General features: G+C 41.8%; 1 protein-coding gene across 1 annotated transcript in view; it reads left to right on the forward strand.

Annotated features, from left to right (window-relative positions):
• Positions 1 to 3450: 3450 nt before the first annotated feature.
• The window catches only part of LOC124158119 (spidroin-1-like), a 397978-nt gene continuing 387817 nt past the window's right edge, over positions 3451 to 13611 (forward strand). The window contains exon 1 of the mRNA XM_046533301.1: positions 3451 to 4026. Within this exon, the coding sequence (XP_046389257.1) occupies positions 3951 to 4026 (76 nt within the window). The 5' untranslated portion in view covers positions 3451 to 3950. The remainder of the gene's footprint in view (positions 4027 to 13611) is intronic.

The following is a 13611-nucleotide window of genomic DNA, read 5'->3' on the forward strand; positions in this document are numbered from 1 at the left end:
CAGGCATGTGGATGTAACTCATCTTGTTATATAAACAAGGTAGCCTTTTGGAAAGGCAAAATGTTTTTTTATCGAACGGTCTGTGTACAGCACATGCACAGGTATGAACCGATGCATTACCACTTTTACCAGCAATTAATAATCATTAATATGGAGATGTAGGCCAAAGAATAAGACTATTAAGATGGATTTTAAATTCCTAGAACTGAATTTTTGAATAAATTAAATTCCTCTCTTTTTTTCCCCGTATATTTTACTTAAAGGAGTAGAAATTGAGCTCACTGATTCGAATATTGTCGTTAATGTGGCAGGCAGAAAGTTTTTTTTTTAAATTAAGTGTTCATAAGACTTATCTATTCTCTCATACTTCTCAGAATTTATTCTGACAAACCATTTCATCTTCATCATTTTTCGGTGGCCCCACATTTTGAATGCTACCACTCTCGACTACTCTGATGCTGTCACTGTTCAAGTCTTGCCCCGTAGATAAACATGCTCCATATGTATGAAGCATCCAATGAATTGTTTCCTTACTTGTTTGCTTGTATTATCAGCTGTAAGTGGATCATAAACCTAACTTAGCGGTAGTGTTTGTGACTATCTCATTGAGTTATCAGTTCCTTTCTTAGTGCCAGCTGCAATTCAAAGCGAAATTCAAAGAAGGGGAGCATAGTTACCATTCATAGTTTGATTATTCGACGGAAGGCTCTAGGTTTATCTGAATTTGAGTTGAGAAACCGACTATTACACTCCCTTGGTAATCACCTATTTACACCCATAACTCCATTCCCATAAAAAGTAATTAAAAACTACATGTACCCAGGAAATTAATGCGATCTAAGACAGCAAATTAAGGATGCTAAATTTTATCATCCTAAAATCTTTTCGAAAGGAGAACCGGGGTTTACTCTTTTCGCTTCATTTCGGTTGACAGATTCTCGGTGTCATATGAAAAAAATCTTTTCAAGGATTAAATAGGTGATTGCGTTCTTATATTTATTTATGGTGACAGAAAGATCAATTTTTATCAATTTCATATCCGCTGTTTTTCCTTAGCACAACATTTCGAATGTTTCCACTCTTGACTGTTGCTGTTTACGCCCAAGCTTCGCTCCCATAAAGATTCGCTGGATTAACCTTACTACAGAAACATTAATGTGTTAATAAAAAACGATAGAATTAGTCGAAATTCCACACTGCGCGGTAGGGAATGATTGGTAGGAAGCGTGAGAAACAAGGCTGTGACAGAAGGATCTGGGGAATTCCGAGATCATTTTCGAATTCCGGGCGAATCGGAGCTGAAAGTCAGAGCGTTACGTGCAAACGCGTAAACGCGTGCACGTTTCGGTTGACATCGTATGTGCGGCTAACGCGAAGGGGGGTGGGGCGGAGGTAAGGGACGTTTTTCTGACGGTGCGGGGAGAGGGGAATGAGGGTATCATGTGCGTGTGTCCCATAATGCTAGGCGTGGCACCTCCTCCCCGCCTCCTCCGCTCGCCGCCGACCCTCGCCCTGGCGCCACTATCGCCCGTCTCTCTCTCTCTCTCTCCACGGCTGCGCACCCCCGCTACTCACTCCTCCATTCCCTTTCCACCTCTTCTCCATTCCCCTCTCGTGGTGGTGCGGAAGTTGGGTCCTAAATAATATTAATATTGATAAAACTTTGTGTAAAAATATTTATTCAGGGGAGAGGTGAAAAAATCCTCCCACGCCCCCATTTTTTATCCTCCCCCTCACCGTACCGATCTTACCTATCCCGTATACTCCTAACCGTGTCGCGCACCGCTGGAAAAACCGCGAGAAACATACTTTCCATCATCCCCCACCAGGGGGTTTCCACCCCTCTCTCTCTTCCCTCAATCCCTACCTACCTTTTGCAACCCTGCCCCCAACTCCTCACGCTCCTCTTACCCCTCTTCTCAATCCATCCCCTCCCCTTCATCCTCACGGGAGGTACCCCTCTCATCCCTCAGCTGGCCGACCAGTGGCGCCCCCTCCCCACCACCTTCCTTCCTTTCCTCCCTTTTCGCCGCTCATATACACACACCCCCCTCTTGCCCACCCTTAGTACATCCCCTCCCCTATTCCTCTCCTTCTTTACCCCTCCTTTCCCCTCCATCGGCGGACCATACTCCCCTTTCTTCACCTCTCCATGCGCCGCACATTCAGTTCGACTGAAGGCTTCGACGGAGCGTACGCCGGCGTTCCCGTCCGAGGAGGTGACGGGCACGTGGCTTTTAAAGGACCCCATGTACAATACCCCCATCGGAAGGCCCGCGGCCAAGCCCTCCCGCCCGAAGACCACGCCGCGGCCCCCGGAGTGAAGAGACTTGTTTTCAGTCGCCTCCCTCCCGAAAACACCCGCCTTGTTGTTGGAGCAGCAAGCGGAGGAGGCGGTCTCGGTCCTCCCGAAACTCGATAGCTACGTCGGGGGAGGTCGAGAGGGACACGCGGGGGTAAAGACGGGCGTGCTCGCCACGCGGTGCACCCACTTGTTCGACCCGTCTGGCGCGTGTCCGGGGGCCGAGGTGTATTTTACGAGTTTCCTTCTCCACTCCAACCTGCTTCGGGAGACGTAAAAAAATCCCCACTTGAAGAGCACGACAACGTGAGAGAAGTCCCGTTCCCCGACTGAAGTCGACTCCCCATCTTTGCAACATCGCCACCCCCTTAAACGCCGGAGACGGAATCGCCTTGCCAACTCAGCTACAGCAAGCAGCCTGAGCAGATAGAGTGTGAATCCCCCTTTGGATACGGGGAACAGGAGGCGGTGGCTAACGAAACCAGCTCACGATTACTTAGGGAAAATCGTAACGGCCTTCAGTGTGCCGCTGGCCTGTGTGTGCACGGAGAGGGGTGGAGATATATAGTCTTGTTTTTTGTTATTGTTATTTTTTCGGTGGAGGCGCTGTGACGGTCAGCTTGTTGAGAGGTGTACCGTCGAGTTGAAACAAGAGAAAGATAGCTGGTGATATTCCGCTGGAGACGCTGAGACGTGTTCCCGGGCCGACCGTCACGGGAGGGTCGGAGTTGGAATGGAGATAAGCGAACAACAAACAAGCGCTGTGGCCCTCTAAATGTTGTCATTTGATCGGGCACGGTACGGCGCGGAGGCGTGGCGTGGGGACGCTGTACGAGGAGAGGTGGTATTGTAAATATATACGCGTAGGCATGTAAATAATAGAAAAAAGAAGAACGGCACGCGGTGATGGAGGGCGAAGCAGCGTCGACGTTGGCGGCGTGTGACTCCGCTCGGCGCGGTGGCATCCTCGCCTTAACGGCCTCCTCTCTTCCCGTCAATCGATAGGTTTGGGCCTTCGCATCCTCCCCTGATATAAAGGCCCGGCCCTTTCCAAAAACCCCTTCTTCTCCCGCGTTATCCTCCGGTGGTGAAACTCCCTTGTTCTCTTCCTATTCCTAAGTCCTAGAAGGCTCCCGTTCTCCCTCACCTAGGGGCGGGGGGGGTTCTTGTGGGGGGAAGGGCATGCCTGCCGCCGTGCCGGTGGGCGCAGCCCGCGGCGGACGAGGCCCTCCGCCCGAGCACCGCGGGCCCGTCGTCCCCGAGGGCCGTGGTCCCTCCCGGCGGGCCCCCATGCGGGAGGTGGATGACCCCGTCGGGAGGAGGGCAGGAGCGTGCCAGGGTCCTCTCCGCTGACCCCTGCGGCCGACCCCTCTCCGCAGAGGGGACCGCGCGAGGACGAAAGCCTCGTGCTCAACCCTCCCCGTCCCCCCCAGGTCCTCAAAACCCCTGCCCTATATCCCCGACCCGAAAAGGCCGAATGGTTTCGAAACGGCGGTTTCCGTGGGAGGGGTTTTCATTCTTCCACTTCGAGGACTTCCTCAAGTTCGACGGGAAGGTCTTGAAGGGGCTCAAGGAGGAGGAGTTCAAGAGTGAGACGGGCACGCACGCGAAGAGACAATCCCAGGCAACGAGAGGCTGTTGAGAGAAGATGCCTGTGAGGAGGGGACATGTGGCGCCCCGCACGACTATCATCGAAACCATCATCAGGAAGTTTGACACGCACAGTGAGTATGGCCCAAAATTCATTTGATTTTAAGGAGCGTGGCTCTTGAAGCTTTTGAACAGGATAGGATTCATCTACATCTTAAACTACCCCCTGAGCTGCCTCTATAGGCATATGGCGTGCAGTGTTAGGGCAATATGCGTTAACTAAAGAAAAGTAAAGAATACTGTATTATGTAGTGATTTGAGTACTTAGACCTCCTTATTTTTTAAAGTCTTTGCTCGAGGGAAAAACGAATTCCTATGCCCATCCGTTCGACATAATAAATCTTTTATATATTCTGTCGGAACTGGGAATATATTAAGGTTTCAATATAATGATCTTCGTGTCACTCTGATACACATTTCTTCTTAATTGCACAGGAAATCTAAGCCTATTACGTTGTCTCCGAGTCTCTCTCTCTCGTTTGCTCTTCCCCTGGTTTCTTTCTTTTATTTGGGAGGCCCCGAGTGTTGCGTTTGTTCTCGTCGGCGTATTGTTACCGTGGCATCTTGAGAACGATGGTTTGAAGGAGAGGGTGGATGTGAAGGCATATGCTTGAAGAAGAGGTCGTGGAGAAGAGGGGCGGGCTCGTTTTTACATACTGGATCCGTTGACCCAACAAGGTCGCGCGTCAAGGATTAATAATTTATGCGCGCTCGAGGCATTCGACCCTCGGGACGTGCCCGAACCTCCCGTAAAACAAGTGGGTGTTGTCGACGTTGAATGCTTGGGGAGACCTGGCTCTCAAAAAAAAAATACTAGGGTGGCTAAGTATGCTTGTTCTTGAAGCCTGTGGAGTAAATGCTTCTGCCCGCCAGGAATTGTAGGGACGATTCAATAGTACAAACCGAAGAAAAGCTGAGGAACATACCAAATGGGTCCATGTTTTCAAAACCTTTGTATTTAACTTTTGAATGTCGCTGAATTGCTTTCACCAAAATGTCCACAATAATCACAATTTCTTTTTTCACTTCATTCGTTGGGCAAGAAATCCTTCCTGTGGCGAGGCATCTCAGTAACTGATTTAGATGCTTAATATTAATTGATCACTCCATTTGCCAAAAATATTTTAACTGGTTAAGTCTCCATTTGAAATTATTCATCCCATGAAATCTGATTTTTTAATTATTATTCACTGCGACGTTATTTTATAATCGTTTTCATCAGTGAAGCTCCACATTTAATGTACCAATTACTTTTCACTCAGTTGTAGTTGGATTAAATAAAAACGAAAAATATAGCTTCAAGTTATGATAGGGATTTTACTGCCATCATTAATCGGGCCTTATGTGAAATACTTTGAAGCATCGTACGTTTTTTATTTGTATTTTTTCGACTGTTTCCATAACAGTTACTCCATAAAGAGGAGGGAATAACCGTACGATTGATTAATGGATGAAAAAGAATCCTGTCTTGTAAGAGATCAATTATCGGCATTGTAAGAACTTTGAATTTCGAAAAAAACAAGCGGTGATGCTTTCCTTACACACACCGGCCGCTGTAAAAATAAAATTATTCTACCGCATTTTGAAAATTCGTGAAATGTATTGACCCGTAATGAGTAATGAATTCCACGAGTTCCGCCGGCATGGTCGTGGTGTTCCATTGCCCTCCATATCGTATATGACCGTTCAGCTCGGTCAAATGAGCCGCCTTCAATACTTAGCGGAAAAATTAATTCAGTAAGCCACCACTAAGAAAAATTCTGTTGTATTCCTCTAGAAGACCTGTTTTCGAAGGAGTATTTTCGAATCCAGCCCTTGAATCAGCTGGTTTGGCTCTGAAAGTAGCGTCTGTAGTTCAGGCGTAAATATTTTGAGGCACCTTATACTGTGAATCACAAATTCTTTGGCCAACTCCAGCGGACGTAGCATAGGCACATGTCAGAATAATTATTTTATGTTTCTATTACTCTCATCTGCTTCAATTCCTGAATATCTGACATTTAATACCATGAATTTATTACATTGGTACACTTTATGTAATCTTATTGGTCACAACGTACCCGCTCGCGGTGGAACTAATTAACTTCGGTGATAGAGATGGTCTTTTACATTATGGGGTATCCAAAAATCTGAATGCTCTTACGCTTCCAGTGCATATGCAGCACTCGAGAAAAATTGTGTATCTGTTCCGATATAATTATATCTCAGCTAATTTTTTTAAACGTGGATACTTAATTATATGATTGTGTTGTAGGATCTATCCGAACCAAATGACCGGCTCACTCATAAAAACTATTGCAAAACCTTATGTTTTCCTCCAAGGTGTCCAGTATCGTTCCCCTATATCAAGAATAGGTGAGCAATGGTCATCAATTTAGCTCATTTTGAACTACTGTCTTTCACAATAATGGAAGCGAAATGCATTTGTCGGGCATAGGCTTTTTTGTTCCTTTGCTTTGAGACTGGATGTAGATTTTTGCATCTGATCTCGGAAATAATCAAGTTTCTTCTCAGGGCATGTGAAATGAAACTATGTTGTCAGTTCGAGTGTTAATACTGGTCGAATGTTATATCCTTCAAATTCAGTAAATTATGGTTGATTACATTGTTAAATATTACCCTCCGTCGAAATATCAATTCCATTTCATAGGTTGCGTTCTTGGTCTAACTTGTAATGTATACCTTTGAAGCATGTTTAGGAGGCTATAGTTACGTAGGGTCAGTTTGAAATATGATATAGTATAAATTCCAGGAAGTAGAAATCATCGGTAAAAGCAATAAATATTCAATAGATAAATTTCTTCGGGTTTACGAAAAATGAATTAATATATTAATTAAAGGATAACATGCGAGTACAAAATTCAAACATAAAAATATTAAAATCCTGCATCTAATGACTATGAATTTTCAATGGTTCCATTCGGTGTTCCTTTTATCAAAATCATTTGATTTTAGCATTATATGAGGTTTTGAGATACGAGGAATATGTTTAAGCCTTTCCATTACTCATAAGCTTACTCATAGATATAAACTTTAATAGGTATATTTGGCAAAAGTAGTTGAAATTACAGTTCCATATGCTGCATAGTCTTTGATTTTTAGTCGAACCAGTATCTCCGTTTTTAGCCCGAGTTTTATATCAATTTATGTTTTTTTTAATTTATTTTGCCTTAACCACTACAGTTTTCACCATGAACGTAAATGTATACCGAATAAGTAGATATGCTGATCCTCAGAAGTTCAGTTCGTGGAATGCGCTCGTTTCAAATTTCACAATTGCACAATAGATTTTTATTGTTATTTTGGCTATAATTTTCTCGGATTGTGTCCTAACTCAACTGTATTTCAATGGGCGTATACGTTGCTCTTCTGATAAAGATTGATGGCTTCATCCGGTCATACTTTCTGATAATTTTCAGAGTAAATATCTATTGGTAAACTGTGCTTCATTTCTAGACTATTTACCTCACACACGCATTAGCACAATTCATGGACTTTAGTCGCTACTTACACTTCATAGTATCTATGTTTTATTTTGGAAATCATCACATCTTTTCCAGTTTCCCAATTCGCTGCAGAACCAACGTATTTTCGTTCAGTGTAGTTGTCACTGGTTCATAAGTAATGAAGAGAAGTTATAACAGGCAGAACATCAGCACCACATGTACTGAGCGCTTAGTGAAACCAATGTTGGTATCTTTCGGCTCTTAGAGAATTTCTCCGAGGGGTCCTTACCCTTAGCAAAGTGTCTCCTGCATCAATGACGAAGTTCTACTTTTTTAGGCTTTTTCATTATTGCTTAAATCGACTATGCTCTGATATCTAGGTTGTTCTTTGTAATCAAACTCTGGAATTCGGTGAGGAACCCAATGATGTCGATAACATTCATAAAATTATTTCATTCAGTACTGTTAATCACTGGACATAAGGAAAATAAGTGTAGAAAAATCATCTCTCGAGGCTGAAGATTTCCGGAAGACAGAAGTTTTTTCAGATGAAGGAGAATTACATTTCATAACAGCTTATCATGTGCTTCGTATGTCTATTCAACAATTCAGTGCATATTTTTCCTCCCTTTAAGCTTCATGGGACCATTACTTGAGCGCTTTTTTGTTCACTAATTTTTTTATAGAGTCTCCTCCATGTTGTGTAACTCCTGCATTGGATGAACAGAGTAATTTTATGTTTTTATTTTTTTATTGTTTATGTCTAGTTAACCATGTTTCTCTCTCTAGATTATCTAGTGACCGGTAACCAACCTCAAAAGTAAAACAAAAATTGGCCTACTGTGCCTACAATATTTCTATTCTATTATTTTTGGATGACAATGTGGTTTATTTTCCATCACTTATTCGTAAAAGCTTTATGAAATAAGGACAAGTATGCCTCGGCTCATCCGGTCAAGTTTTTGTTGGGAATGCAACTGATAATGCTTGATAAATTCGGATTATATGCAGCCTTATTAGACGATGATTTCCAATACAAAACTACGAAATAGGCACTAAAGTTAAATCCACCGTATCCAACTTCCTCTAGGTGTTTCCGGAATCATTGAACAGCCGTGATTCCTGTTATACACGCCTTTTTGTGGAAATTGATTTGTGTAAACCGTGGTGACAGTTAGTAAAGAACAGCTGAAAAGATGTTTGTTATTTGTATTTGATTATTTATTGTAACCAGTAATACTTCGTGCTCATTAAATGTCTTTACGTGACTACTAGCTAAATGTGGATTTTTCTGCCGTATTTATTTTTTTCATGGAGAATCAGGAATTCCTTTCTGACGAGGTGGAAAATCAAAGCTTCAACGGTATGCTTGAATGTTCAAGCCATGGTGATGCGATGAATCGAGTGCGTGCTTTCAAAGCGCTCATCAGAGGTGCTTTGGAAGTGATGCTGGAAAACGAGAGTATATTTTCTCCCCTTACTCTCCACGTGAAGTCCTGAGATGAAACGTTTTAGAAATTGCGACTCCATTCCTTTGGAATAGCTTTTTACGTCTAGCTTTGTTTAAATGGCTCTAGGTTTGGTAAGATGTTTGTCCATTTCTGGAGAACGACATTTGTGCAGTCACGGTAGACATGACGCTTTAAAAATGGAGAAATTGGACTTTTTTCAATGGTTTGTCAACTTCATGCATATGTATGGTCCATGACTTGGCTCTTATGAATCTCATGGCCGTCCTTACTTTGTGGAATGATTCATACGTCCGGCTCTTATTTTAAGAGAACATGGCGGTGTGTCCGAAGGTAATATGACTTTTGTATGCATTACCTCTGTTATTTCATTTCTGAATAAAATTTCTATGTTGAGATTTTATTCGCACTTCTGGATAGCCTCATTGACTTCGTGCTAAATTTAAATCCCTGTTTTTATTACAGAAATTTGCTGCATCTACTGCTTTTGCTCAAATTTTAGCAATGAGTGGTATTTCGTTTTGATATGGATTCGAAGTTGACTCGTGAATATGCAGAAAAATGTTGACATAATGTTGGTCACTGCCAAATTTTATCGAGTATCTTTATAGATGATAGCTCGTCTTAGTATTTGGAAATAATATCTGAAATCTAACTAGATGTAGTCTATAATTGTTAAATTGAGTTCTTACGTGTCCTATTTACGATTAAAATGAGCATGTAATATAATATTTTATTCAAATTATAGCGCCGTCGATAAATTAGCACCAAAATATGGACATGAACTACGACGGCTTTTCTGCTTTGGCAGTATAAGCCTGAAAGTTGTTTGTGAAATATTAACAGGCTTTTCTTTTTATCTGGTCACTGTGATATAAAAATGTCGGATATGAAAAGTGGCCATCAAATTGACCAAGTTTGATAGAATCGATCAGACATTTTCTGCACGGGCTCCTTTATGTGAGGGTGTTTTATTGCAGATAGTATTACTATCAGCTCTATAGGACTTTAACCACTATATCCGCATGCCACCTTTCTTTCTTCTAATAGTGTAAGGAAATTTTTTCAAAATGATACAAGCTAACGATAAATGCTTACCGTTTGTATACTTATCCTTGCACAGCAGAAATATGTAATGGATGTCGAAGCAAATCTATGTATTTCGGGATTCAAATATCTAGAAAATGAATTCTTTTGATTTCTTATTTAACATAATGGACAGCTTGAGTTACAATTCAATTGATACATAATGTTACAAAGAATTCAATTGATGCAAAGTTATTTTGAAACCAGTATGCTATGTTCTAAGCGTTGAATTTGAGGGATTAGTTATATCAGCCCATCAATTTTTCTTCATTTCTGTTTAAATGATTTCGGATGGGCGTTTGCACACATTTTCATATTCATACGAAGAAAGCGTAGTAAATTAGACCAACGCCTGATCAAGGTATAGCCGTTAATATGTATGGGAATGTATTTAGCAGTTGTTTTTAGATATGATGGAATCCCTTCCATTCCAGCGAATTGTTAGTTATTTTCCAGTTAATTGAATGCTAAATTACAGGGTTAGCTTGCTTTTAGTTTTATATCGTTTTGCGCTATTTTCTCTTCTTGATTGCGCTATTATACACAGTTACTATTATACTTATTGGCGTCTAGTTTTTGCATTTGAGAATATGAATGGAGTGCCTTCAACGGCATTCCATCATTTTGTATTTATATTTTTAATGAAAAGTATCACGAGAAGGTTTTTTGAACCGTGGTACTGCCTTTGAAAATATTTTATATAGCCATCGCTGTCTATTATCTTTTTATTCTTATAGCATAATTATAGGTTCAGAATCTTTCCATCTTAAATAATTTCAGCTTGTCGAAAGGTTCTTCATTAGCCGTGGAGCCCTCAGCGTACCGACTTCAGTGATTTTTCCGTACATCACTTTTTCATGATTAGGTACATTGATATTGATTTTTGAGAAACTCTCTCCCAAACAGCTAGAAAACGTCTCTGTTCATGGTTACCGCGCGGCTCGTAGTTTCTCACAGTGAAGGACACTTCATGTCATTTAGATGGCTTCGTGGAAGGCAACTTTCATAAACAGAGTGCTGAAAATCTCCTCATTCGACCGGTACTTATCACAGCATTGCCCCGTGATGCTAATTTCCTCGAACTGTGGTTGAATTTGAGGTGGAAAAAGGTTCAATAATTCACCAATTGCAAAGGTGTTTGCGAATAGCTTCACGTAAAATTACGTTACGACCTGAGATTTAGCCTGAGAAAAACTCGACCAGGAGTTTTTGAAGATTATTTTGTGATCGAGTTTTCGCCCGCGGAGGTGACAGAGAAAAAGGATTAAGTGACGTCAGCATATAGCCTAGATGGAAAGTGCGCATGGAAGCAAAATCTAGAAATAGAAGAGGGTAGGTTGCTGGAAAGAAAGGGATGATTGGAGGGGAAAGGATTCTTTAAAGACACAGAGGAAGTAGGACGTAGGTCTTGAGAGAACCCCGTGTGCTAAAACTAAAGGATAGTGGAGACAGTATGATAAGGTACCCTATAGGTTGGATCTTGTTGAGGAGAGAAATGAGTCAAGATTCAGCCCAGGGGCACGGTGGTTATCGATTCATAGCATTTTGAACTCGCTATGTGGGTTGTGGGTCCAAAAATGCGGTTTACATCAAATGTTTTGTTCCTTGACTGCGAGGCATTGTTGCCGTCGCATTTTCGCCATTGTTGGCGAAGGACCCAGAGTTTTCTCGATATTCTAATCCTTTGAAATATTTCGGAGAATTTTTCTTCGTCGCAGTGTTCTTCTAAAAAAAATGGTACTGTGTTTTGAATATCCTCATCCCAGCATTGTAACCACACCCCCTTTACATTTGGTTTTCTTCCTTGTAACGTGGACAACACTCGTATTCTTGCTCCATTTTTTACCTTTCAATCGATATTCCGTATGATACTCGCCGAGGAGAATTAGGTTATGAGGGGTATTAATCATTGTCTTTTCCGAATGAACTCTTTTTTGGTGCACTAGTAAAGAGGTTTATTCTGCGATTTGATCAGCCGTAAAAGTGGAGCGTTGGTCATTTTATTGGATGTTACGTAGGTATTGATGGCTTGGTTTATGGCCGTTTTTATTGTGAAAATCCTCCTCTATCTTTTCTTTTTTCTTATGTGCTGGGCCGCGCTTCCATTTAAATCCTGCATAAATATTTGCATGACTCATTCTGCGACGCTAAACCTATACATGGGGTAATACTTAATGGACTCTTTATTTTTTTTGTGGGAAGTTATTTGTTCCGTCCAGAGACTGATGATTGCTTTATTACCTCGATGGAGTCTTATTTCGAAGAAATGTTTTCACTGTGTCAATGATAGTATTTAATTTTTCTTTATTACGTTTTACGATTGGACTGTTGTCCTTATGTCACACTGTGATTGTACTAAGAATTGGTTCAGCGCACATATCAGTTTTGTCCTATCTTATTACGCATTAGCCTTTCTATCGAACGCGTTTGCATAATATATGCCCTGCGCAGTTGCAAGAAAATACGTTATTTACTCTCACCGTTCCAATACTGCTGGGAATATTGCTACCAAATTTTTTTTGCGAGTGAAAAATATAATTTTTCTTTATGGAGTATTGAAATATTCAAATTTTAGGACAAACTGTACGAGAATATTATATTTTTTATTTATAGCTCTTTAAATATCTTTTTTTTTTTGTTTTCTGCAAATAATTTTAGTGATTGCAAGGGAGCCTTGCTAATTGTTCACAACATTGCTGTACACCAATGTCGTGACGTACACCAACGCCTTGAATAATATCAGCCCATAGGCAGAAATGTTTTGTACATGGTAGCAAGATATGACGTTTATATTTTGAGTACCTATATCGGGAGAGTGTTGTTGAAGCATCACCGTCACCATTGTCTCCACCACGAAACTGCGGCGGGAAGTAACTGGGCCGTGGGGAACCGAAAGAAATTGGGGTGCCATTTTCAGGGATGGTCTCGCTTCTGCTGTCGAATTTGCACCGAATTTTCCGCGGCATTTGGAGGCCTTACAGATGGCTATGAAGCAAGAGAGAGAGGGAATGGAGGAGAGGTTCATTTCCCGTTGACGGCAGGCGATGTAAAGTCGGGGCAGAGGATGGTCGGGGGGAAGTGTCTCTTTCTCCTCCCGTTCAATGGCATTTCGGAAGCGGTCGACCGTTACGCAATGTGAGTTTGCATCGATTGTGAAGCTCATCCTCCCGCTGCTGCTGGCTGCCCCTTCGACCGTCACGCGGATGTGTCGTCGCGTCTGCCTAGAAGCAGGCTCATGGAAATGGAGAGGAATGTGGCTTCTCCGAGGTCGTTACGAGGCTGCAAAGTAGGCACGGGAAACCTGGGAAGTATTAGCTCAGGGAAAACTAGTATCCCATTTCTCGTAGCAACAAGTCCCAAGTGAAAAATAATTTTTGCTTCGTTTTAATTTCGATTTGAAACGTAAAGAACTTTATAATTTCTGCATTGGGGGTATATGTCTTACACCGATCCGAATTATTCCGATAGGTTATCATGCCGAAAGATTGATTTCGATTGGATAGCAACGCGATCGGAATTTGTTTTGCTTAAAAATTTTCATTCTGTCGACGATATATGCCCTCATGGTGAGTGTGAGTGAAAATATTAAAGCACAAAAAATTCCGATTGCGCTGATAACCAAGAAGAATCAATCGTTCGGAATGAAAACAAATCGGAA

This window comes from Ischnura elegans, chromosome 4 (genome assembly GCF_921293095.1).
Source record: "Ischnura elegans chromosome 4, ioIscEleg1.1, whole genome shotgun sequence".
NCBI lineage: Eukaryota > Metazoa > Arthropoda > Insecta > Odonata > Coenagrionidae > Ischnura > Ischnura elegans.